Raw genomic sequence first — 25,890 nt, forward strand, 5'->3', positions numbered from 1 at the left:
TTGTTCTGTGTACTTTGGATCCAGTACAAACGTCCGTTGTTTGCGGCAGGCGCAATGGGCATGCCTGGACGCGTTAAGCTGAATTGGCCGCCGCGACGCGTCCCACTTACACGCGTCTATTTGGAGACTCACACATGTGATATGTCACGTGCGCATATACTGGCCTGATGCATGACATCGGGCTTCCATTTTGCAACTCCATTGGTTTCGATCGATTCATCCCAAATGTAATGCTTTGTTCAAATTTTGTCTCTTTACATACATCGTAGCATAACTCGTTATTAAGTGGATGAAATGTACTACGATATTGGCAGCTAAGAATAGCATCCGCACATCGTCGAAATATCATAAGTCGACGTAAATTCGTTTCAACCAGAAGACGGCCGTCTTCTCAAATCACTTCCAAAGTACGCCGTATAACCGACAAACATGGATAGTCAAACTGGATCCCACATAATGACACCGACAACAGCCCCAGGTCACTGCCTACGTGACCTCCCCCATGATGTATCCTGCGACGTTGCTGTTGCGGCCCTGCGGTCCGGCCGGTAGCTGCTTGATCGCACTGGCCAATTTACGGCCCTCCGTCAGCCGCTGCATCTCACGCCTGTTCTGCGCGTGGTCGTATTCGTCAATGTGCCGCCGCTGGGCCACTTGAATGGAGCTGACCTGCTGCGCGGCGTTCACCTGGTCCTCCGACCGCTGCTGCTCGTAGGTCAGCAGCATCCGCTGCTTGCGGTCCTCCAGCTCGAGCATCCGCTCGCCTTGCTGCCGCTTGAAGTTGAGCTCGGCCGCGTGCTCGGATTCACGCTGCCGCGCCCTGGCCTGCATCGCTTCCATGTCGGCTGCGGCTCTGCGCCGCGAAGCCATGAGTTCCGCGTGCGCGCGCTGATTCGTCGCCTCGATCTCGGCGGCCGCACGCTGCTGGACGACGAGGACGTCCCCCGCGGCGCGTATGCGTTCGGCCTCCACCTGCGCTTCGGCGGCTGCAATGGCCTTTTGTCGCACCGTCTGCTGCTCCATCTCGGCGCGCTCCTTCATGGCCCGCATCTCCTCGCGCTGTGTCCGTTCCGTCAGCTCCGCCAGCTCCTCGGCGTGCCGCCGCGCCAGCGCCCGGTCGCGTTCCTCGGCCTGGGCGCGCTCGAGCCGGGCCTGGCGGTCGCGTTCAATCTCCATCAGCTCGTCAGGCACGCTCACGGCACCGGGAGGCTGTGGGCCCGACCGCGCATAGTACAGGTCTTCGGCACGGTTGCTCTTCAAGACGCGCACGAGTTGGTCTCGTACAGCCGCCGGCAGCTGCAACACCAGCTGGGCGTACATGGTGGGCGAATATACGAGGTTGCCCTGCTGAAACCGGTTGAATGGGCTGTTGACATACTTGTACAGCCCGGCCTTTAGGAGAGCCCTGGTCGTCGCCACGGGGTCGTTTGCCTCCAGGGCCAAGAGAAGCGGCGTCTTGCCTTCGGAGCGCAGCTGAATGTCGCTACCGTGGTCCAGGAGGAATGTCATGCATTGTTCGAGTGCTTTGAGCCGCGAGCCCGCCAACGCGGCCCCGTCGGAACCGTGCTGGCAGATTTCAGCTAGGGCGCTGCGACCATCGTACTCCGGACAGGGAAAGTCGACATCGTGCTTGTTCTTCACGAGAATCTTGAGCGCTGCAAGGTTTAGCGTCTTGGCAGCAAGATGCAATGAGCCGTCGTTCCTGGCGGGCTCCAATTCCAAGATATCGGTCATCATCTCCACGGCCCTCGTGCCGCCGGCCTGGACGGCCATAATAAGTGGCGTGTGATTGTTGTAGTCGGCCACATCGACGTCGGCACCCGCGCGGATGAGCGACTTCACGAGATCAGCTCGTTGACTCTGAATGGCGAGCATGATGGGCGAGGTCATCGACAGGCTTGAAACGAAGTTGATGTTGCTGCCACGTTCAATAAGAAGCTCGATTACTGCGCTGCTGATTTTCTTTTGTGGTTGGAGGAGCGCCCAGAAGAGTAGAGTAACAGGCTCGTCGCTGTCCACATCTGGCGTGGTGTGAGCCGCCACCAATTGGTCGTGGTAGTAGCCTGCATCCAAAAGAGCCTCGAGGATGCGAACGGACCGGGGGTACTGGGACAGGGCCAGCGACAAGACGGGCGCACGGTCAGGGTGCTCGAACAAGACATCTAGGCCATTCTCAGCACCCTGAATTCTTTCCTCGCGGAAGAGCTCAATGAGGCGCACTATGTCGTCCTCTGAAACACCGGATTCGAAAATGTACGAAAAGGCCATCGCCTTCGACTCGGCGCTTGGGTTGAGCTTAAGAAGCTGCTGGACAAGGGCGGCATCGCCCAATTTGGCTGCCGCTTGGAGAGGCTCGCCTTTGTTGATGTTCACATTGGCGCCGTTCTCGACAAGAAGCTGAACAAACTGCCTTGCAATGGCGCTGTTATCAGATTCGCCGGCGCACTCGCTCACACAGAGCGCAAGCACGTGGCCGAGGTCGCTGCTCTTAGCACCTTTCTCAAAGAGCAGTCGGGCCGTGTCAAGTCCCTCTTGAGTCATCCACACGTTTGCCCTTGACGGATCCAAAGCGCCGGCCAATGCAGAACCGAGGTGGGATGCTGATACCGTCGACAATGTTGTGCATAGCTCGAGAATTTCCATTCTGGACCGGCAGGCAGCATTGACCAGGGCCTGGCAGCCATCGGCGACTGGCGAGGCACCGTGCTCGAGGAGAAGCCGGATGAGTCCTACGTTTGGTTTCTCTTCTTTGACGGCTTTGTTGAGCGCAATGTGAACGGCCTCGGTCGGCTGCAGGCCGGCCGCAAAGAGCCACTGGATGATTTGATAGCGCAGCTCACTCTTCAGCATCCAGCTGATTTTGAGAGAGCGGGCCAGGGTGTCCTGGGATGGGCCTCCTACAGCTGGATGATTCTTCTTCGTTATCGCGCCTGTGTCGTCCACAATGTCCAGCAGCAGCTTGAGCGTCGCCATGAAGCCATGTCGCGTACTTGTCCGGATGGCTTCTCCGTCATTGTAGTTGGTGTCGGCACCATTCTGGAGCAGGAGCCGGACAAGACCAACGCCGTCGTCTCCGTAACCAGCTGACGTGGCGAGTTCTTTATCAACGACCATTCCTGAGACGCCATGACTCAAAAGAAGGGAGAATGTGGCCTCGCGCGCATTGAGGTCGTCGACTGCGCCGGCCTCTTGAAACCCGCGGGAGAGGGTCTCTGGCGTAATTTCCGACCGGCTTTTCAGGAGTGTTTGTAGGACATCCGACGCCCCAGACCTGCATGCCGCAATAAACGCTTGGCTGTCATTGTGGTCCGCCCTGGCGTCGTTCGATACGAGCAAGTCGCAGAGGTCGAGGTCAGCGTCTGAGGCGGCCACCACTAGGGCGTCCGACACGCCAGATCCAGTTGCGCCGGCCTCCAGAATCTGTTTGCTCATCGCCAACCGCGTCGGCGTCTTTGGTGTTGTCATCACTTCGTACAAAGCCGAATTGAGAACCTCAACGTCAAACGCTTTTGCCGACAAAAGTACAGCCACCAGGTCGGGTGTCTTGGATCGGACTGCAGAGAGGAGGGCAGCGCCTTGGTTGCCGTCCGCGGCGGACGCCAAGGTCCTGATGAGGGGATGATCTTCCGGAAAGTGGACGACCGCGTGATTCAGCGTCACATTGATCTCGGATGCAGGAACACCAGCTTGCAGCAGCATTTTCGCTACGGCTAACCGGTCCATGGCGTCTGTGATGTTAAAGATGCGGGGGATGGTCTTGATGAGCGAGGCCTGGCTTGGTTGGCGGCTGAGTAGCATTTCGACAATCTGCACAACGGGCGCAGCCACAGCATGGCCAAGTGCGTCGGCGTTGTGTGCGTTGACGTCGGCACCGGCAGCCAAGAGCACCTGAACAACAGAAATTATGCGCTCTTGAGGCGGGGCCTTGACAGAAATCACCACTTCAGAGACGAGCAGGGCGTCGAGCTGCTGTTTCATATCGCTGTCCGCGAAACGGAGAAGAGTTTCCAGTTTAATCGCTTTGGCGGCTGTTGATGGATGGCTGGAGAGGCAGTTGAGTCCGTGCGAGAGCGTATCTCTGTTGGCTGTCTTTGTGGCCAGGAGCCGTTGCAGAATGTCATTTTTGGGCGAGGAGGCAGCCAAAGCAACAGCCTGACCCCCGTTGTAGTTGATGTCGGCTTCGCCTTGTACCAAGAGCATCTCGACAAGCTCCATGTCTAGTGCCGGCTGGCTTATGGTATGAATCAGGAGTTCAGATACAGCAGCACGCTCATCGCCGACGCCAGCACCGAGGAGCAGCTGGACGACCTGCCGCCGCGTGTGAACGTCGACGAGGGTCTCTGTCTGGGACAAAGCAGCAGCCAGAGCTTGTTTGGTCGGAGTGCCCTTGTGCAGCAGGTCCTGCATCAAGTCGACATCGCCATTTGCCACAGCAGAGATGAGCGAGGAGTTAATGTCAGCATTGGCTCTGAGCAGCGCCGAGATGAGGCGCTGGTCGCGGGCCTGTGGTGGCTCTTGGATCGCCTTTTGGAGGGTGTCCGTGATGACCGGTCCCGAGAAGCCGGTTCTCAAAAACATGTCGGTCATTTCATATCGTTGGTCGGCAGGGAGGTGAAAGATGTCGGGAAAGGCCTTGGCCAAGGTATTCGGCGAGGGCCGCTGAGGGCGTGAGTACAGCATGGCGGCGACCATGTCAAAGTTGACTGCCTGAACGGCCATCCGCAAGGCCGCACCTTCTTTGTGGTCGACCGAGGCCGTGTGGTGTTGCTGGTGGATGGCGGGCTGTCTGTGCGCCATTCTTGTGTCATCTGGCGGGCCAACGTCGATATGTTCCGGGTAAAATGGTGTAAGCAAGAGTCTGACCGAGTTTACATCGCCTGCTGCGGTTACTTCGATGAGGTAGTCATTGAGACGGGCACCGCCCGCCCCTTTGCGGAGGAGGAGGAGAAGCAGCTCGAAACGCTCTTCGTTGCTGACGTTCTTGGGGAGATACGTGATGCACTTTGAGGCCAGCTGGGGGCTCACGGCGACAGCTTCGGAGAAGAGAATCTTGGCCAAATCCAGTTGTTTTTGTGCCAGGGAGCGACGTAGGACAGCGGCGTTGTTGTACTCGACGGACGCGCCGTAGTCTGCCAGGAGAGACGCCATGGCGGAGAAGTTGGTTATGCACGACTGTGCTAGATGGTGCGCGACGATGTCTCCGTGTGCGCCGGCGCAAAGCAGAATCTCTGCCAACGCCATCTTGTCGTTTGGCAGGACTGTGGGGTGCTCAAAAAGAAGCTTAAAAGCACCATTGACCGACGAGGTATGCGGTGGGTGCATGCCAGTGACAATGGCCAGCGCAATGTCGGGCCGGCACGACTTGACGGCTGCACAGAGGGCGGCGGCCTTGTCGTAGTTGCCATCGGCGGCCGAGCGGCTCAGACGCATGGCATTCTCGATGCACCCATGCGTGGCAGCATCGACCATGGCCAGTGATAGGTCGGAGGCATCTGGCCGGCCGTCTGATGCGAGCAGGAGGCCGACCAGGTCAGCATTGGCATCCGCGGAGCAGAGCTGGCGGAAGGCATCCAGGCCGGCGGTCGTATTGGCCACACCGGCACCATAGCGGAGCAGGTGTTTGACCATCTCGGGGTGGCCCGACCGGATGGCCGCGGGGAGAGCGGAGTCCAGGGTCATCGGGTCGGCATAGGGGACCAGAACGGCAACCAGATCCGGGTTGTTGAGCTCAATGGCACGCTGCAGCAAGCGGCTGCGCTCCAAGGACTCAATACTGCGGCGACGGGTGAGCTTGTTGACCTTGACCTTGGTGTCGACAACGTTGACGTTGCCGCCGACGGCCGTGAGCTTTACAACCAAGGACTCAGCAAGGGCAGCCGAGCCACCTTGGCCGACATGCTCTTCGAGGGCGGCAAAGATCTCGGCAGGCGTCCATTCTTTTCGTTTGGATGTTGTGAATGCTCGCATGAGCGTGGGTGGCCGCTGGCCTTCGGCGGCCACACGCCTCTGTCTGAGCAACTTCTCTGCGTCGTCGTCGTCAAAGGGCGTGCGAACGCTGTATGGCTGCAATGGTTTTCTGAGTGGAGCGATGGGAGGCGGCGAGTGGACGCCCAGATCGGCTCCGATGGCCCCCAATCGCTGCAGCCGGGCAATGGCGCTGATGCTGGACGCATCCATCTCAACGGCGGCCGGGACGGCCATTTTTGTAACCCCACAAGCTGGGACGCAGCCTTGGCTCGATCAAAAGGAAGTCCACGTCTGCGAATTATTGTATGTCCAGTATGTCCATGAATTGGAGCTGCCCAGTGCGCAACGAGGCGTTATGAGGACATTGGGTATGTTGAGAACGAGACCGATGCGTGCACGTGTCTAAAAAACACGCGCCGTGAAGGCAGTTGAGCCAAATAAAAGGAGCTGGAGACGACGGAAACAGAAATGCAGAGATACGGGCCACAAAAGAATATGGAATACTCAAAGGGCCCTCCAAAGTACTAAAGAAGACTTGGATACTTGGTTATTCGGGACAAAAGACGCCAAGCAGTGCCCAAAAAAGGCTGGCTGTACGACCAAGGTGGGGGGACCGGGCAGGTTTGCGTATGCGAGTGCGGCTACGCTGCTCGAGTAAGGACAAAATCGAGGGCAGACAGAGCCGGCACGATCAGAAACATGTGGCTTGCTGCAGATCGTCGGGAATGTGCCGAGAGTGTTGAGAAAGTGACGCGACGAGTAGAAGAGAGGGGAGACGTGGTGTGCAATAGTGAGAGCTGTGAGGTGCAGGCCGTCGGCGAGGATGAGAGCGAGGTTGAGAAGGACAAAACAAGATGTAAGAAGGGGACGAAGAGGGGACAAATTGGAGACGAGCGAGGCTCAGCCTCGTGGTTGATATTGGGCGACTTAGTAGCGCGGGCGTCTGATAGGCGACAGATGCCAGCCGAGGAGAAAGCGTGCGGGAGCGGTTATGCACAACGGGCGGTTAGTGCAGGAGAGATGATTGTTATATGTTGTTGAGTTGTAGGTTGCAAAAGAAGATATTAATAGAGCTCGAAGAAGGCCGAGAAGACGGAGATCGGACGAGACGTGGAAAGAGGAGTTGGGGTTTCAGAGGGGAAAAGAGGAAGGAGCCGCAGGAGCTGTCATTCCAATCCGAAGGAAGAAGTTGCGACTAGGTAGGAAGAGAAAGTCAAGTAGTAAATCAGAAAGAGCGACTGAATAAGGTGTAAATGCATAATGGAACGCACAAAGGGAAAGAGCGAGGCGCAGGAAAGAGGCGACGCCAAGTAATTACGGCGTTCGAGTTAAGAAGCGCCTTGATAAAAAATCGCGGCCTAGGCTCGTCTTGGGTTTGGGAGGACGCCCACAATAGTGCCAATAATACGAGGTTTCTGGGATGCTGGCACAAGACCCGGCCTTGAACTAGAAGTACATCAAACCAGCCGGAGTCACGTCACGGGAACTTGCGCGGACGGTGTCCTCTCCTTTGCCTCCCTCTCCCTTTTGCCAGGCACTCAGGCACGACCAATGTAACGGTGGATGGATGGTTTAGCGCACGAATTATCAAGTTCTACGTCTTCCAAGGAGTGAACTGTCGGGTAGCGGCTTCACAGTGAGGAATGTCGGTTGGGTGGCGTTTCTGGAACAGCAAAATGCACCAAACATACCAAACATACCAAACACACCAACTGCACCGCCTCGCCTGCTCTGGGCGTAGCATTAGGCTATGTTACGCCACAGACGCATTCAAGGCAGCAAGGTAACGACTCTGTGAGCGAACGAGCGTAATTGATTATGAAAAGGCAGCTTGATACATGGCACGGTTCCAAGATGCCGTGTAATCGCCAATGCTAGCTTCTTTGTCCCAAAGTGGGATGAAGGTCCAAGAGGCAGTGGAGCTCGAACATGGCACTAGTGTTATTCAATGCAAGGCAAGTGCACCCGCTTCGAATGTGCCCAAAGAGCTCTCCGTCTCGCGACTCCATAAGCTTGAAGAATACAGCATGTAAATTATCTTCTTTTACCGTGATATGATGCTCCGTACTCTTAATACAACTGCAGAATGCAGGGGCCATCCTTCTTCCCCAACATGCCCCTTGTCAACCACTGACGCAAGTCAGATTCCAGGCATCAGCATTTCTTGTTCCCCTTCCTTCGGCTTCCTAACCGCGTGGGTTCTCCGGGATGTTCCACCGTCTTTCCAAAAATAAACCAGACATCGCATGTTCTAACTGAAAAAGAGCACCATGCAGGTCCAAGGCAGCGTGGTATTGTTATAAATCGTACGTCCTGATCTGCGCGGCACGGTGTTGATACCGACTCCTTCGCCAGTGACACGATTATATGTGATGTATCACGTGACACGTCGCCAACTTTAGAGGCACGTTCCTGTGGAATTTGGCTTTTCACTGAAAATACGTCACTTTTGGCGCGCCTATTGCATGCTGCACTATCGGCGGAAAACACGAAAAAGAAAAAAAAATTGTCATGAACAAATTCAATCTATGGATATATAGCAGGTATATAACAGAGACAAGTAAGTCTTTTTCTGTTTCATTTTTTTGTTGGTTCGTGCCTGTGTTTATTTTGCATGTATTTGTCTTTTCCCCTCCATATCCTTCTATGCGGAAGCAGCGTCGGTGACAAGCTTCTGAAGGGCCGGCGGGTTGGCACCGACGATCTCGCCCGTCTTCTTGTCGTCGACAAAGGCCAGGAAGGTGGGCATGGCGCGGATACCCTGCTCCTGGGCGACCTGGGGAACGGCGTCAACGTCGATTTTGGCAAAGTAGATGTGGGCGAACTTGGGATCTTCGGAGAGCCTAAAGGTTTGTCAGTATGCAATCAAACCAGAGCAATGCACTGCAGAGAGAGAGGAGAGAGAGGGAAGACTCGCTTCTCAAAGATGGGCGAGATGATCTTGCAAGGGCCGCACCAAACGGCGTGGAAGTCAACAAGAACGACTTTGTTCACCTTGCGGATGCTGGCAAACTCCTCGTAGGTCTTGATCTCGTGGACGGTCATGTTGGGCGAAGAGGCGTGGAAGGCGCGGGACGCGGTAGATGTGGTAATAGGCGTGGTAGCGAAGCGGGATGCGATCGTAGGACGAGCAGTAGTAGAAAGTCGGTTGAAGAGCGTGCGTGATGCAGACATGTTGGGAAAAAAGAAGAGGAAAAAAAGAAGAGTGGTTTTGTCAAACAATGGGGCAGGAGGTCGACGCTATATACGATAACTGCGTCGCATACTTCGTACACGTTTCTCGATTACTGGGCAGAGGCGAGGGGCCGTGGAAGGTACGGGTGAGGGGTCGATTGGCTCAGGGCAGGAACCGTGTGCCAACGAGCCAGCTTAGAAAAGATTAGATGGCATGCAATGACAATGGATGGAGCTGGAAGGTGGCAGGAGCGACCGCGTTTCGATTAGCAAGCACGAACGGCAGTGGACGGCTGGCAGAATGGAGTGCAAGAAAATCCCGAGCTGGGAGCTGTGCACCATTTGGAATGCGCGCCATTCTGCCATTCAGCCGCAAAAGGCGGGGACGCCGACCTAGCGAAACGAGGCGTGCATATGTCTGCATGCTCCGTAATCCATTGTCAGTCAACGCCTGGCGCGACGCAGTTACAGAAGGCTGAGTCCGACAGAGTGCTGTGCCAGCTTTTCTTCCAGGAAGGTACCAGAACGGCGGGGAATTTTCGTGCCGGGTTTTGGGTGTTGGTTTTGGGTGGGCTAGTCCCAATACGGCAATCGCCAGAGACCGCTGTTTCCAAATCACAGCGCCCATTTTCGGGCATCGTTAGGTAAGCTGGGCCTCTGTAAATTTAGTGAGCAACGGCCCGCTGCCCTTGACAAATAGCCCAGACTGCCAAAAACAGTAGCAACTACCTACGATTTCCTTTCTGGGACATACGATGATCTTGATGATATTGTAATCTGTGTTTTGCCGTGATGCAACTTGTGGCTTTGAGCAGCTGGCTTGTCTTGCCAAGCGAAAATAGGGACAACTCAAGCTCCTCTGAGAATTCCGTCGGCTGCATTCGTGGACAGTCACGTAATTACAGCACAACAAAGTAGTTGTTCGTGTGATCTGATTCAGTGTTGCAGAAAACCAGGACAAACAAGGACCTTTGTATATCGTGCAGAAGATGTAAGGCTGTCAGAAGATCCGTGGCCGTATTCCACTTTGAATTAGCGACCGTTCTTCACGCTAAGAGCGGGAGTGGTGATGCGGCGCCGTCTTGGATCTACATCCAGCCTTATGTATACACGTACAGCGAAATATAGTGCACGGTGTACAAAACAGAAGTCTTGGGAGGAATTCAGGCCGTTCGCGAAGAGTAGACTGCTCTCGATACGTTGGTGAAACTCCATGGCCGAACGAGCGCGGCTTCACCATGTCAGTTGTTGGGTTTCCCGTTCCGGGAATGTATTCGCCATGTATCTCCGAAGAGGGGTTCACGGTGATTGCGAACGTAGCTTCGAGGAGGGACGTGATTTTCGTGTGCTCTGACACCTTTTAGTAGTGTTGGTGTGTTTGATAGCGCAGGCCAGGATGTTGATTGGGCAGAAGTGGTGATATGGCGGATGTCGCTACCGCAACCCCGGTTTGCGACATCAGTCTCCGGTATTTTGGGTCCATGCAACCACGAGCCATGCCGGGACCCGCGTGGCACTCATCGCGAGAGCGGCCGCATTGCTTTCGTGGGGAAATATAAATACAAAATGGAAACTCTCCTTGATTTTGAGTATGGTGTACGGCGTGCTGTCGCAGCCTCCATGATATTGCCTATATAGACAGCCATACCATATAATGGCCGCCATCACACCTTCGGACAACGTCGTCGCGGCTGACGCCGCGGCTCACGCCCCCGCCGCCGCCGCACCTGCTAAACGCTCGTTCCGGTCCTTCATCTGGGACACCGACACACACCTCAAGACCCCCGAAGAGCGCCGCCTGCTGCGGAAGCTCGACTCGGCCATTCTGACCGTCGGCTGCCTCGGCTTCTTCATGAAGTACCTCGACCAGGGCAACCTCGCTAATGCCTACGTCTCGGGTCTCCAGGAGGACCTGCACATGTACGGCAACCAGTACACGTACGCCACGTCCGTCTACACGGTCGCCTATGCCGTAATGCAGATCCCCAGCACGCTCATCATCCAGCGCGTGCCGCCGCGGCTCTGGCTGACGGCCATGGAGGTCGGCTGGGGCATCTGGACGTTTGCGCAGGCCGGGATGCACACGACGGGGCAGCTGTATGCCTTCCGGTTCCTGGTCGGCCTGTTTGAGAGCTCGTTTTTTCCAGCCATGCTGTACCTGCTCGGCACCTGGTACACCAAGACCGAGACGGCTAAGCGCATTGCGCTGTTCCACATGACGGCGCCGCTGGGCACGGCGTTTGGCGGCTACATGCAGGCGGCCGTGTACAACAACCTGGACGGCGTGCACGGGCTGGCCGGCTGGCGCTGGCTGTACATTGTGTGCGGCAGCATGACGGTGCCCGTGGGCATTGCCACCTTTTTCTTGCTGCCGGACACGCCGTTCCGCACGCGGGCGTGGTACTTGACGCCGGCGGAACGCGAACTGGCCATTGCGCGGGTCAACCGGGAGGGCAAAGCGGCGCCAGCCAAGATCAACCTGGCCATGTTCAAGCGGGTCTTGTCGTCGTGGAAGTGGTATCTCTTTACGCTGGGCTATGTGGTGAGTTGCCGGGCGTGTGTGTGTGTGTGAGAGAGAGAGAGAGTGTGTGTGTGTGTATGTGTAATCTAACTCGTATAGCTCTATGGCGAATCGTGTGGCGGCAACGGCTACTTTGGTATCTGGCTCAAGGCCGAGGGCTTCTCCGTCGCCAAGCGCAACCTCATCCCGACGGGCACGGCCTTGATTTCTGGTTCCTGTGTCGTCCTCTGGGGCTTTCTGTCCGATTACACAGGCAGTCGCTTCGCCTTTGTGCTCATCCCGCTCATCTTGACTCTCCTGCCCAATGGCATCCTCGCCTTTTGGTCCTCCAACATTCATTTTCTCGAGTTTGCCTTTTTGACCGTCAACATCCACTTGATGACGGCTGTATAGTGAGCCTCCTATCCCCTTGCGCTCTTTTCTCGGCTGATTCTCTGCTCTCTTTACTCACCACTCCAGTTACACGTGGGCCAACGAGGTCTGCGCCGCCGACAACGAGCAACGCGCCGTCGTCATCAGCAGCATGAACGGCTTCCAGTACGCCGTCGCCGCCTGGCTGCCCATCGTCATCTTCCCGCAAACCACCGCCCCGACCTTCCGCCGCGGCTTTCCCACGACCTTTGGTCTCGTGATTGCGTCCATCTTTGCTGTCCTTGCCATCCAGTACATGATTGTGCGTGACCGGAAACGTGCGGCGGCCGAGGCAGAACGGCGGCCGTCGACCGACTCGGAAGACGGCGAGCTGTCTCGCGAGCAAGCGATTGTCCCCGGTAAGGACGAAAAAGTGCAAGTATAGTGTTGGTCATCAGGGTGCAGAAAGTAGTGTGGCTGAGGGGTGGTTCGTATATAAACAAGTTGTCCAAATCTATGGTTCTCCAGAATGTACATTGGAATGATTAACGCAATCTACGACGTATTCAAATATTTTAATCATCTTTTGATCCGATTTGTCCACGTGCCAATATACGATAAAAAGGAAACAAAGGTGTATGTTTATTAACTTAATGTGCTTTTCGACCTAAAGGTGCAGTCTATAGTTTGGGCCGGTATTTCAGACTGGCCAGGCCGTGTTGTGTGTCGAATATTTGTGATCTTGAGCTGCACTGCAAGACGCGCCTAGCTATATCTTAGAGACACACGAATTTGGATCATTTTATTTCGGTACAACTCCGGTGGACGTAGCACATAAAACACTCATTGTCCCTGTGTATTTCCACGTACGGCCATAGATAAAGGAGAATACGGGATCCCGTCCGCTCTCCCCTAGTCAAACCTTTAATCGGCGGATTAGTAGTTGGGTCGGTGACGACCAGCGAATACCCGCTGCTGTACGTTTTTTTGTTTCTTTCTTTCTTTCTTTTTTGTGTTTTAAAACAAAATGTTTCTGTTCGTACCAACTTCATTTATCGCCTTACTGTATGTACAATGTCCAGCCTCTGCACCAACGTCCCACATGTCTACAGCTTCGCCTTGATGGCTGCGTCCTGCGCAATCAGCCGACGCCAGTACTTGTCCTTCAGCCCCAGAATAGCCAGCCCCTGCGCTGCCCACTTGTCGTCCCAGCGCGGCAGTGCATATCCGTCGGTGCCCGGTGCCGGCCGCCCGGCAAAGTCGACAAGCCAGTTAAAGTACGCCTCAAAGTCCGGGGCGATGGCGTGGAAGGCGTTGGTGGGTCCGAGCCTGGCGACGCGGTCGGTTTCCCAGGCGCGTTGGTCCTCGGCCGTAGGCAGTGGGATGCCGTTCCGGCCGGCGTAGTAGCGGGCGACGGCGACGGCCTGGTACTCGTAGACCCGGAACGAGAGGCCCGCCTTGACCTGGCCAATGAGGGTGAGGGACGGGTCGTCAATCGAAAAGACGTGCTGGTAGAAGCCGGCGACACGGTTCTCGGGCGTGGTCGGGTTGGGATGCAAAAAGGGGTACTGCAGACGGTAGCCCGTGGCAAAGAGAACGTAGTCAATGCCGTCGATGCGATGGTCGTCGCTGAACACCACGTTCACCTTCCCGTCGGCCGAAGCCTCAACGGCCTTGACGGTCGTGTGGAGGCGCACATTGGGCAGGCGGTACACGGCGTCGAGCACAGGGTTCTTGTTGCGCACGGCCACCTCGAGCTTGCCGCTCACAATGCCGTGCAGGTCCTGGATAAAGTCGGACGCCGACACGTTGCCGCCCACAACCAGGACCCGCTTGTCGGCGTACTTGGCCGCCTTGCGGTACGACTTGCTGTGCTCGAAGCGGCCGGGCAGTTGCTTGGACACCTCGATCAGGTTGTCAATGGCCGGCACAAAGGGTACATGGTAGTGGCCCGACGCCACCACCACCGCATCAAAGGTCTCTGTCCACCAGTAGTCGTGCGGCTTGCCTCGGTACAGAACGCCCGACCGCCGCAGCGTCAGCACCCACTCCTTGCCGCGCTTGTCGACCTTTTCGACCGTCGTCCGCAGCGTTACCAGCGACAGGTACGGCTTGAACAGGTCCTCGATCCAGTTGGTGATCACGCCGTACGGCCGCGATGGGTTGTTGTGTCCGAACCGCTCAATCGACACGGGCGAGTTCACCACAGGGAACGGCGAGTGCGTAAAGGCCATCGACTCGGCACCCACGTTGCTGTCGAGGTCCCAGTACAGTGCCGAGCGGGCGTAGTGGTCTGGCGCGCTGGCGGGCGTAAACGCGGGCAACTCGGATGTGGATACAGGTGGCTTGCGCGTCTGGTCCGAGGGCACGCCGGCCGTTGTGGGAAACGTGTCAGGCTCGGCATCGTAATGCCAGAGACCGCCAACCTGGTCGCGGCGGTCAAACACGCGAATCGTGTCAAACGACTTTTCTGACGCGAGTGCATGCGTGGCCGCAAGGCCAGACGGGCCGGCGCCGATCACGGCTACTCGGCGATAACGAGGGGCCATGGTGTTTTATGTGACAGATTGTATGATGATAAGTAGGCGGATAGAGACAAAACAATGTAGAGGTGCGAACGCAGCCACGACATCGTCAATGGTTGCGAGCGATATGGTTTCCTTTATAAGAGCTCAAACATGGCAGCGCTCGAGCTTGCGATCTCGGGGCGGACCACCACTGTGATACCTGTCCATCGGCACGCTCGTTTCGCTCGTTCACTGACCTCGCTCGTCATCCCACCTGGGCTCATGCACGCTTCTCGCATGTTTGCTTGTCCGACCCCCGCTCAAGGTTTGGCGAACTGCAATGCTGTTGACAAAAACCCGCCGAAAAGCGAATGGAAATGCTCCGAATACGTATCGGGGTCCATTATTTGCAAGCAGCGGCGAGCACGGCGACGACGCGGAGATGGCGCGATTCGAAGCCTCATCGTATTTCGTGGGCGGCCGGGCTGCAGTGAGCCACTCACAGGCGCCCGTCAGCAAAAACGCCATTCGGCGCCAGGCTGAGCAAAGCAGAGCAGAGCCAGCGAAAGCAAGAAAAAGCGTGGGAGCTGGAGATGATGCCTTTATCAGAAAGTGACCATGCCCTGTCCACGTTTGTCCGGGCCGGAGAGACAAGAAAGTGGATCGGCAGGGACGGCATTATTTGTGTGGCAGTGTGGTTGCGTTGATTAACATTGAGAGAATTGGTGATGCGATGGATGTAGGTCGGGTGTATGTCGTATATGTGGGGCAGATTAAACTGTACCTCAACGGTCCTCTCCGGACCGGACACCAATTCCGATGCTGTGTTGCCCATCCTGGATAGCCGTCGTGGGACACACGAACGAACACAGTGGAGACAAAAACCGTATATGCAGAGCGACGTCTGGGGAAATCATGCACGATATCACCAAAAAAAAGAGTAGTCAAATAATGTGTGTATCAAAATCATATCCGTACATATGTACGCAAAGGGTATCTAGCAAATAATATGACGCGGCAAAGGCAACAGAATAAGGCCGACCTGGGCCGCAAAGGAAGAAAGGCACCAAAATACAAACGAACCGCAGGGCACGAGCGCAGAAAGGGGGAAACTTCCCGTCTCTAGCACTGTAGAGCTGAACTACAAGTAGGGGGCAAACACCGGGGTTTGAGGTAGGAACGACACAAGAGGGGAGAAAGGATGAGCAGAGACAACGGGAGCAGCAAGTAGACGGCACGGCGGCGCGAGGCTGTTAGATTTTTGATACTTTTTTTTGGGTGTCCCTACGCCAGGGTTGGGGTTTTCCGTATGTTTTTTGTGCGCTTTGATTTTGTTGGTAGATTTTTTTTTCGTATTTCATATTCTTTTCCTTTTGTTTTTGCGTTTTGTTGGTTCTCTGGCGTGCGGATTTTGTTTTTCGTGTTTTCTTGTATTCGTTTTTTTGTTTCTTATTTTGGTAAGACGTGATAGGAAATGGTTTGAAATGAGCGAATGTAGTTGGTATCGAAGACGTCAAAGGAAATGCTGGAGAGCTGGTTGTCGATCCGGAGTATATCGAGACCGTATTATTTTATCATAGCCGTCGTGTCATGCTTGCTTGCTCTTGGAGCTCGTGTCTCTTGTTCGCCTCTCCCTCTCTCACGCACCTTACCCTCTCTTGCCGTAATTCCTCACCTTGGTTGTCAGACACTTTCGCGCAAAGGGGCCCAAAGCCTAGAACAATGGTTCACGCGACCAGCCGGCCTTGGCGTCGACCGAGTTCCGCGGCGACGGCGTGATCTCCAGCAGTTTGGCACTGCCGGCGCTGATATGGCGAGCATGGCCTCGTCCAAGATTTACGCTTGTAGCGCGCTGCAAGCCAGCCTCTTCCTCTTTAAACTCGCTGCTTGTTTGGCTGATCGGGCTTGCCATGCTCACAGGGCTGATGGGACTGTCAACGGGGCTCTCGGACCGGTCCATGCCCTTTTCGCCATCGGAGAACGAAGTCATCAGAACCTCGCGGCTCTGGATTAGATTGGCACGGTGTGACATCACAAAAGCAGCATCAACCCGCTTTTCGTTCACGGAACCCCAGCGCGGATCAACGCCGTCGCCATTGACGGTATCGAGCTCGTCGTCGCTAGACGGAAGCATATCGCCCGTCGACTCTCTCTGCATAATAGCCCGCGACCCACCACCGGTTGAGCTGTGAGCAAGACGGCTGAGATACTCGTCATCCAGCACGATGCTCGACTCGTCGTCGTCCATGTGCTGAGCAGAAGACACGGCCACGGTGCCGTGTGCAGAAGAGACCAATTCGGCTTCGGTCGGCGACACGGCAGGCTGCTGGCCATGTGTGCTCCCGTTTGAAGGCCACGACCGCTCGCGATGATGTTGGTGGGTTGCTGTCTTTTGGAACGAGCGCGAGACACTGTCCAGCGATGGCTGCATCTGTGACACCCGGCGGCGTGACGCCGTGCGGCCCGACAGCCAAGAGCCCTCGGAGTCGATTGACGCTAGGGATAGTGACTGCTGCGGCTCTGGCGACGGCTCGGTCTCCTCCATTTGGAGCCACGACGTCGGGGTGTCCCGCGTTCCGTTGGTCGTGCTGTTGTGGCCCATGCTCGTGCTGTCAAACGACGGCGGCTGTTGCGGGGCCTCATGAAAGCCGGTCGGCATCAGGATAATCGACTCGTCGTCTCCACTGTTGTTGACAAAGCTCGAATTTTGAGTGGGCGAGGAGCTGTAGACCGCTCCCTGTGTAACCATCTGCGCCTGAATAGGAGACACTGCTTCTTGCACCTCCGGCGACTGAATGCGCGAGGCTGGAGGAGACTTGAGAAAGTCAGGTAGGTCTTCACGGAAACGAGAGAGAGTGCGCTTCGGAACCAGGCCGGTCACCTTCATAGGGTGAGGTTTTGTAGGACGTGCAGCCTTTGCAGACGAGTTGACAGATGCAGTGGACGCAAAATGGCCCCCTGCCATCCCCGCTGCAGTTTCTGGCGCTGCAAAGCTAGAGGACTCCTCAACCAGAGTCTGAGAGGGATTCCGCAGGTGGCTGTGAGGGACAGCGTCAAAATTATGCAGAGATCTTTGGATCGAAGACTGGGCAGCCATCGAATCTCGAGATAAATTTGCAAACGACGATTGTCCTTGTGGGGTCCGCTTGGATCTCGACCTCCATCGGAAAAGAGCGCCGAGGGAGCCCCATGTTAGGGACCCTCTGCGGACTAGCCCACCGTTGGACGGCTTGCGGGCGACAGTGGCATTGGTTTTGGCAACAGTCTCGGAGTCTTCTTTTATCGATGATGCGCTAGACATGCGTCTTCTTATTCTAGCGAGTCGTCTGAGCATGGATGGGGTCCGTGCTGGAAGTGCAGCAGCTTCTTGCCGGGGTGCGGTCAATTCCGGGGTTGATTCGGGGGGCTCAAACTGGACAGGTGCTGTGGGGATGCTATTTGGTCGGTGATACATATCAACCGGTGAGGGTATGCGCCTGGAATTCGAAGCTGACCCACTGTTGACAGCTGGCAAATCGGCCCCGTCCTGGCGATCAGCGGCAGACGGCGTGGAGAAATCGCCGCGCAGGCCCTGCGGGAGCGGGTCATCAATGTCGCGCTCGGGCCGCTCTTCGAGCATTATCGAGTTTCGTTCCGAAGGTGTGGGCGGGGGTGGAGTGGGAGACTCGCGTCGAACAGCGGACGTCACAACGGCGGAGGTAGTGCCGGGTCCAAGTCCAACTGCTTCACGGCCAAGCACACCACGGGCCAATTCGGGCGATGACCGCAGCACCGGTGCAAGAGGGCGCGCAGAGTTTGCGCCAGCTGGTTGCTCAGACTGCAAATGGCCTTGCTGCAGACGGTGCTTCTCGGCCTGTCGAGCTAGTCGGCGCGCAGCTCTCTCTTCATCCTGGACTCGTCTCCTGTCTCTTCGCCGCGCATCTCTTTCCATGAGTTCTCGCAGGTCGCTAGCGTTCATATCGTTCGCCAGATCGTCAACGCGCTTGTGCGCCCTTAGCGTCGCTTCGGGAATCGGTTTCGAAAGCTTTCTCTTTTGTGAAATACTGCGCGCAGGAACATAGCCGCCACCGTTGCCTGGTGCGCTGGCCCTGGGTTGCGAGGCATAGCGTAAAGTCGGCTTTGGCGCCAAAGCAGCAAAAGGCGAAATAACAAAGGCAACCTGGTCGGAGTCGGACGACATGGCCGAATCGATGGACTCGGCCATGGGCAATGAGATATCGCTCGGAAGCTTTCGAGCATATCGGGCGGCAACGCTGTTGGGATGGGCAACCTTCATTGTTTCTCGCTTCATAGGACGGCCGGCGGACCAAGTTTCTGCCGCAGGCCGCATGGGTGTAAAGTCATAGCTGTCATTGGCGTTGCTGGGATTGCTCAAGGCCTTGATCTTGACCTCGCGCGCGCGGTCGTCTGCATTTTTACGCCTCCTGCTGCTTTTCGTTCGCGACATACGTTGACGCCCATCGCGTTTGCTGTCGGAATGGTGCAGTGTTGGATTGCGCTCGATTTGGGCGGTATTGCCGCCAATGCCGTCACTCGCTGAGCCATTGAGCGGGCCGCCATTAGCGTGAGGTGGCGAAGGGATAGATGGCTTGCGACGCGCCGCGCCCTTCCAGGTACCTGCGTTGCCAATCTCCAAGTTGTCGGCGCGGCCCGACTCAAAACTGTATGTGCGTATGCGGCGCTGGAGTTTGTTGGGTTCCGGGCGTTGGTGTTTTCTACTGCTAGGACGTCGCCGGATAGGCGACGAAGAAATCGGGCCTGCAGCGACCGGTCCACTCGGAGCGGTGAAGCTTCGCGGCATTGCGGAAAAATCATCCACGGGTGAGCTGGCGCGACCTCTTTTCCGCCGGCTCTTTCGTTTGAACAGCCAGAGAGCCATTTTGAGTTGAAAAGCTGGCTTGTTGGCCCAGCAGGCCGGCAGCGGGCAGTTTGTAGTGTTCGCTGGAGCGTGGACAGAATGCGTCGATGTTCCAACTGGTGCTTTAATTGAGTGCTGGGAGTTTTAGTCGCAGATTCGGGCCATTTCTGTCGCGGCTAGCGCTCATGGTGTCGACGAAGGTTAAGACGGTAGAGGTTTATGACTGCAGTCAGGGCGTACTGTTTGGAATGTGGGAAACGATTGTTCTGGCGTGAGGTAAAGACAGTTGAGTGTGGCGTCGTCGATAAGTGTGAACAAAAAATTATGAGAAGAAGAAAAGAAGCAGGGGAGGCGCAGGAAGAAACGAAGAACAGGAATACGAGGAGAAAAGAGGGATGGAGAATATGTTGTAGAGAGGGAGATGGGTCTAGCGGCGAGATTGAGATCTCCAGCGGCTTTCTTTTGCGGGTTGGTTTTGCACCCAACGGGAAGGGTGGGTAATTGGGAGTAAAAGCTTTCCGGAATGGCTGAAGAAGAGCCCCACCGTGGGTGAATGAGCGTAAAAATGCGCCGACAAAAAAAAGTCCCTTCGATGGGTTCAGTATCGTGTCAGGAATGGGAAGGAAATGTTTTGTGTCAGAGGCTGGGTTCCTTTTCTTAAAATAGTGACTGAGCAGTCCTTGGAAAGCGGCCAGTTTAGCGGGTCCCGACCGTGTCGTATCGTATTCCGTCGTTCTTCGCCTCTGCAAATTGCCGTTCTGTGCGGGTTGGGACCTGGTCCCTTCTCCTTCTGCCTTGCCCACTTCACTTTTGCCAGCGGCAGTTCGGTATAACCTCAGGGTTAGTTGGCTTGCTAGAAGACAAAAGGTCGAGGAGGGCTATATCAGAGGCGTGTTAATGAAGTTGGCGTGTCGACAATTTATGCACTCTCTGCCGGTAGGCTCTCTGCTACTGGGCTGTCGGAAGATGCTGCTATTTGGTAACATGAGGGCAGGCACAGAAAGCAGGAAATGAGACAGTCTGTCGAGTGATCGATCAGCTTGAGAGGGGCAAGTGTCTGGTAAATGGGAAGGGAAGGGAGGAAAGACAAAATGTGCAAAAGAAAGTAATAGTGAGCTTGAAGACGATCAAGACGACGAAACTGCAACCCAAAAAAGTCAGCAAGTCGGGCGATACGGAGGATACAAAGGGTGTGCCGGGCAGGGTTGCATACATCTTGTGTGTGTCAGTGGAGAGGTCCGTTTGCTGGGTCACAGGGGATCGTCAGCCGTTCGAAGGACTTCTCGAATAGTTGAACACTGCCTTCACAGACTAGAGTCTAGCTACCTGTTCCTCGAATTAGCTTTTCGCCTCCTCGTTCGCTTGGGTGGATTCCCAAAACAAGTGCTAAGATGCCTTGTGACGCAACTTTCCTGTATCCGTGCGACACAGAGGTGGGATCAAAGTGAGTGTTCTGCCGCCCAAGAGGGTCGAGAGGGTGTTCGACAAGGAGAGAACAGTGAGGAAACGCGAAAGTGGAAAATGCATGAAGCTACCGGCATGAAGACGCTACGCTTACCCACAAGTGGCCGCCGCCTGTTTCCGCCCGCCGTTAATACGTTGCAATTTTGCCTCTCAACGGGACAGGGGTGCTCTGCAATGAAATCGATGAAACCCAAGACATACGATGGATGGAAGCCCTCCACCTGGCCAAAAAAACGCGTACACACAAACGCTTTTTGGTGGAGATGTCGGCACTGTTACAGTGCTAAATTAAAGATTTCTTGCACTGAAAGACTGCTAGAACATTTTGTGTGTACGCCTTTTTTTGTCCAGGGGGAGAAGCCCTAGAGGGATGACGAAGGAGGGGTGGCGGGTTGTTTGGCCAGCTGGCTGAAGCCACAAAACTTGGTTGCAGGGGCCTGAGAAGGACAGCCGTTGGCCAGCGAGAAAACAGGCCCATGCGAGGGAGGGTGTGATTGGCGGTGGGCATGAGAGGGATGTGTCGGGTTGCAGGGGTGGTCAAACGGAAGTGGAAGAACGACATGGAGGCATCGAGGGAGAGGGAGAGAGGGACAGAGGGAGAATCACTGCAGAAAAGGGGGAAGACTATGATGCTGCTGGCCAGACGTCGTGGTCTGGCCCACACCGTCGACAAGCTTCCACCGCACAGGTTGACTGCAGGGCTAAATACGGTGCGTTCGCTGGCGATGCACAGCAGATGCCGGCGGGACACAGGTGTGAGTGGGCTGTCGTGCGTGGGCGCACCGTTTCTTCGGATGTTTATTTGAGGCTGGAAGAGTACGAACGGAACAGCAGACGTGAATGTGAAAAGAAGGAAAGGAGAGGGAGATATGAATACAGTAATGGAGGAAACTACAGCTCGAGGACGCAGGAAAGCGCGAATCGCCACAGTCAATGATTGGAAAGCTGCCTCCGTCGCTCTTTCCTGAACACGAGAACGAAACCAATACACTCAGACTCGCTGTCACAGGCAGGTCCCACGTTCCATCGCACTTTCCGTAAATATGATCAAGCTCAACCAGAGCACGATGAACTTTTAACGGGCGAAATACAGACACCACGTGCACCGCCGTGTAAAGCAATGTACGCCGGAATAACATTGAGTGCGTTCCAATGCAGGGTCGCTAAAGCACTTGAAATGAGGCTCAACGGGAGCAGCAACGAAAGACAAGATTTAGCAGAGCGTTTCTTCTTATCTTGCGAGCATTGCAATGGCCTTTCTCGGAATAACAATTCGTCAGACAGGCAGCTTGCATACACTGCACAACATCGAGGAGAGTGACGATGGAGATGACACTGCCCAACCTGCATGTGTCTACCATTCCCCGACAGCAAAACACACTGCTTCTCTCTCCATATGACTACAAGTTACATGGAATATGTCGTGGCTCGCAAGTACGACGCAGCAAGCGCCAGCATGTCCAGCCTGGGCACTATCAGACCCGGGCGCAGGTACGGCGTCCTGGCGCAGGAAGCATAGCGTTCGTACGCCATTGTCAGCTCTGACCAGACTCATTGTTCCTGCAGGCTGTTTGCAGCGGCTTGTGCAATCGACACTCGTTGCGGTATGTTCAGGCTGCGTTAAGGAGGCAAACGGGCGCCCTCTGTGCCACGAAGCATGGCAAACGAAATGAGAAGCCATGCGGTGCGCCCAGGTAGTATATCAAAAGTACGGAAGAGAAAGAGGCAGCAAGAACTGACAGCCAGGCCAGGACATCCTAGTCTGGTCTTTTCCTGCGCCGTCTTTTGTTCGTCTATTCTTGCCCCTGCCGTTGGGCATAAGGCTACTCCACTACGAAGAACGGTCGATCGGGCAGTTCGACTGGGATCGGCGTCCTTCTCAGGCTTTTGGCAGGTGTATGGGCCTTTTTTTGCCTGGAAAACTGGCCAACGGACAACGACCGCTGGCATTGACCACAGAAGGAATACTGGGACTGCTGAGTATTCCAGGTGACGGAATGCAAACAGAAACGAACAGATTTGTTCTAAAGAAAGAGTCCTCAAAAGACTTGGTCCTTGAACCTCACAAACACAGACAAGAAAGTACCACCTGGCAATCGTTGAGGTACAGCTTCGGTGCGAGGCACATAGTATTTCTACATTCCTTTGTTTACAAAAGTACCCAGCATTCCACCAACCAAAAGCAAGGACTGCTGCTCCAAAGCAAGCTTTGCATCGCCTCTCAAGAGCTGCAGCATGCGTGACCGAGGATGCTGACGTTCACTGTCGGATCGGACCTCTCAGTGGCCAGAACGAGGCCCTGGGGCGCATCCTTGGGCACATCCGGCTAGTCTGTGTTTCATGGCTGCAGCTGGGCAGGTTTCTGTACTTTCTTTTTCTTTTCTTTTTCGTGTTTGTTCTTTTTGTTCGGGGCCTCTCTCACAGAATGCTCAATCTCTTCCACCCTCGAGTCTTCCGCCACGCTCAGGTTCCATCCTTCCTGCTCTCGCACCGTCTTCCGTCTTCAGTTGTACCTCACGCATGTAGGTGCGCCATCCAAGACATCACCACGTTCCGTCCATTTGATTGGCTTGGATGTTTCGTTTCACGGAAAGCACCCGAGATGACTGACAGGGCTCTCCGGGCCTTCAGGGCTCTCGGCAGGTGTCTTGCACCGGGACGCCTGCACGGATTTTAAATTGCAATTTTTGGTTTGCGAATGTAATCAAATGGTTCATGCGGGCACCAATCGTCTCAATCAAGTGAAATGGCAGAGGACATGAGAAGAGACAGAGGGAGAGATAGAGAGGACAGACGACGGTACGAGCGTTTGTGGAACGGCGACAGTCGAGTATTTCTCCGGCATCATCTCCGCTTGGGCGCACGGGACGAGGAATATCCGTTGCCATCGAATCGAAATCGAATCAGATAACACACATACTGGTTTCTTTACCCAATGTCACGGCGCTTTGCCTGAAATGAAAATACAAAAGCAAAGAGGACAATACAGCCGTCCTCGTGCGACGAAGCAGCTCAGTACAGTCATGTTGTCAAGCTGATGGCCATTTCAGCAAACACAACCAAAGTTGCACAGGTACAGGAGAGAAAGCAAGTCCTAAACTTGTCGTTGAAACGCCTTCGTATCAATTGAAATTGATGACATTGATAGTCTGATACACATTTTAGTGTAAGTCGTAGTGGTGAAGCTTTTGGTGCGGGTTGGCGGCACCTTCCCAAGCGCGTTGCTGGGCAACTGCTCCACAATTAAACACAATACCAGAAACACGCGCCTCACCAATTGTCCCTTCCATGTCACAAATCGCGCTTCGATCATCAACAAAGAGCTCCAGCAAAATCGCCATTCGAAGCGCATCGCGACCTTTTGCCAGCCGGCACACATCACCAATACTACGATACCGACTCAATACATGACAATTACGCAACGACGCAACCATTGAGCTTACACACCAACAAGCGTCCGTCGACCCTTCACAATGGCGTTCAACCCGCGAATGTCAATTTTGCCGCCGAACCAGCATCGCAATGCCCGGCCCAAAGACGTGCCCGACCTGCTCGTGCGGCTCACAGACAAGGAGATTGTCGCGTGCGTTGCCGACATGGGCATCCCGTTCTCGGTCGCCGATCTGCAGAAACCGAATCCGCTGCTCGTCCAGAAGATCTTTGAGTGGTTCGCCGAGGAGCTGCTCAACGTGTCGCGCGAAACGGTGGAGCCGGCGATGCGGGCGGCCGCCGAAGAGGTGTGCGGCAGCGAATACGGCGACGTGCTGATGCCGGCGGACACGCGGTGCCTGATGGGCTTTTGCGCGTCGCTGCGCGTGCTGCTGGCCGAGTGCTGCGTGCGCGACTTTAGCCTCAACGACCTGTACCGGCCCACCTACGAGCGCCTCGTGATGATCCTGAGCTACCTCATCAACTTTGTGCGCTTCCGCGAGGGCCAGGGCCACATTGTCGACCAGCACGCGCAGCGGGGCGCCATGACGCGGCAGCGCGCCGACGAGCTGTACAGCGCGAACCAGGACCTCGAGCGGCGGCTCGAGGCGCTGCGCGCGGCGCGCAACGCGGCCGAGGCCGAGGTGCGGGAGAAGATGCAGCGCAACGACGCGCTGAAGCGCAACCTGGTGGACCTGCAGCGCAGCCAGCGGCAGGTGGGCGCGCGGCTGGACGAGGCGCGCGAGCGCAAGAAGCAGCTGGTGGACCAGCTCGAGCGTCGCACGCAGTCCAAGGTTGTGCTGCGGCAGGAGATTGCCAAGCTGCAGCCGTACGTCCTGCAGAGCCCGGCGTCGCTGCAGACCAACCTGGCCGACCTGTCCAACACGCTGAGTAACAACCGCGCGCACATTGAGTCGCTCGAGCGGCGGGCGCGCGCCCTGCAAACGTCGGCGGACTCGTTCCACGTGGTGGCGGGCGACGTGGCGGCGTGCATCAAGCTGCTGGACGAGATTGGCGCCGAGCTGGGCAAGGAGGAAGAGGACAATGCCAAGAAGAGCCGGCAGCGCGACGCGCTGACGGAGCGCGGCGCGGACGTCAAGGAGGTCGAGCGGGCGGAGCTAATGCTGCAGAAGCAGCTGGCCAAGTGGAACGAGCGGACGGAGAAGCTGCGCGAGCAGAGCGCGCAGAAGGCGCAGGAGGCCAAGGAGAAGATGGAGGAGCTCAAGCAGATCCACCGGACGCTCAACGAGGAGCGCAGCGACAAGGGCCGCGACATTGAGAAGCGCCGCGTGCGCATCGAGCAGACGGAGAAGAAGATGCTGGACCTCAAGGAGAACATTGAGAACGAGGTGCACAACGCCTACGACGAGTACCTCAAGATGGAGTCGCACATCAAGCTGTACATTACGGAGATGGAGCAGACGATGTGAGAGCGCTGGCGCGCGCGGTGGTGTGCAGTGTACGATCTTCTTGGTGCTTTCTGTTTGCTGTTTTCTCTATGACTGATGATGGGCGGATACCATGGGCGCGGCGTTTTCGGTTCTTGGGGTGATAAAGACTTTAATTTGATAACAAATAACGACTCTTCTTATCGACCGCAAGACACAGATGCAAAATTG

The 25,890-nt window shown here is 55.9% G+C and overlaps 7 protein-coding genes across 7 annotated transcripts; 3 read left to right on the forward strand and 4 right to left on the reverse strand.

Moving 5' to 3' along the window:
* Positions 1 to 486: 486 nt before the first annotated feature.
* Positions 487 to 6,201, reverse strand: SPSK_04794 (uncharacterized protein; the record flags this gene model as incomplete). The annotated part of the gene is made up of 1 exon (XM_016731559.1): positions 487 to 6,201. One exon carries the CDS (start codon positions 6,199 to 6,201, stop codon positions 487 to 489), a length of 5,715 nt encoding a protein of 1,904 aa, XP_016582857.1.
* Positions 6,202 to 6,666: 465 nt separating this feature from the next.
* Positions 6,667 to 7,170, forward strand: SPSK_10655 (uncharacterized protein; the record flags this gene model as incomplete). Its single annotated transcript, XM_016736978.1, has 2 exons — positions 6,667 to 6,972; positions 7,039 to 7,170. 2 exons carry the CDS (start codon positions 6,667 to 6,669, stop codon positions 7,168 to 7,170), a joined length of 438 nt encoding a protein of 145 aa, XP_016582858.1.
* A 1,441-nt stretch (positions 7,171 to 8,611) lies between these two features.
* On the reverse strand, positions 8,612 to 9,141 carry SPSK_05618 (thioredoxin 1; the record flags this gene model as incomplete). Its single annotated transcript, XM_016732360.1, has 2 exons — positions 8,612 to 8,810; positions 8,852 to 9,141. 2 exons carry the CDS (start codon positions 9,139 to 9,141, stop codon positions 8,612 to 8,614), a joined length of 489 nt encoding a protein of 162 aa, XP_016582859.1.
* Positions 9,142 to 10,795: 1,654 nt separating this feature from the next.
* Positions 10,796 to 12,458, forward strand: SPSK_05181 (MFS transporter, ACS family, pantothenate transporter; the record flags this gene model as incomplete). Its single annotated transcript, XM_016731931.1, has 3 exons — positions 10,796 to 11,683; positions 11,762 to 12,054; positions 12,122 to 12,458. The coding sequence occupies 3 exons, from the start codon at positions 10,796 to 10,798 to the stop codon at positions 12,456 to 12,458; spliced, it is 1,518 nt and encodes a 505-aa protein (XP_016582860.1).
* A 661-nt stretch (positions 12,459 to 13,119) lies between these two features.
* On the reverse strand, positions 13,120 to 14,562 carry SPSK_05264 (monooxygenase; the record flags this gene model as incomplete). The annotated part of the gene is made up of 1 exon (XM_016732014.1): positions 13,120 to 14,562. One exon carries the CDS (start codon positions 14,560 to 14,562, stop codon positions 13,120 to 13,122), a length of 1,443 nt encoding a protein of 480 aa, XP_016582861.1.
* A 1,672-nt stretch (positions 14,563 to 16,234) lies between these two features.
* SPSK_04897 (uncharacterized protein) lies at positions 16,235 to 19,399 on the reverse strand (the record flags this gene model as incomplete). Its single annotated transcript, XM_016731657.1, has 1 exon — positions 16,235 to 19,399. One exon carries the CDS (start codon positions 19,397 to 19,399, stop codon positions 16,235 to 16,237), a length of 3,165 nt encoding a protein of 1,054 aa, XP_016582862.1.
* A 4,916-nt stretch (positions 19,400 to 24,315) lies between these two features.
* SPSK_05282 (kinetochore protein Nuf2) lies at positions 24,316 to 25,701 on the forward strand (the record flags this gene model as incomplete). The annotated part of the gene is made up of 1 exon (XM_016732032.1): positions 24,316 to 25,701. The coding sequence occupies one exon, from the start codon at positions 24,316 to 24,318 to the stop codon at positions 25,699 to 25,701; it is 1,386 nt and encodes a 461-aa protein (XP_016582863.1).
* Between the last annotated feature and the right edge of the window lie 189 nt (positions 25,702 to 25,890).

The sequence above is a fragment of the Sporothrix schenckii genome (genome assembly GCF_000961545.1).
Source record: "Sporothrix schenckii 1099-18 chromosome Unknown Cont49, whole genome shotgun sequence".
Lineage (NCBI taxonomy): Eukaryota > Fungi > Ascomycota > Sordariomycetes > Ophiostomatales > Ophiostomataceae > Sporothrix > Sporothrix schenckii.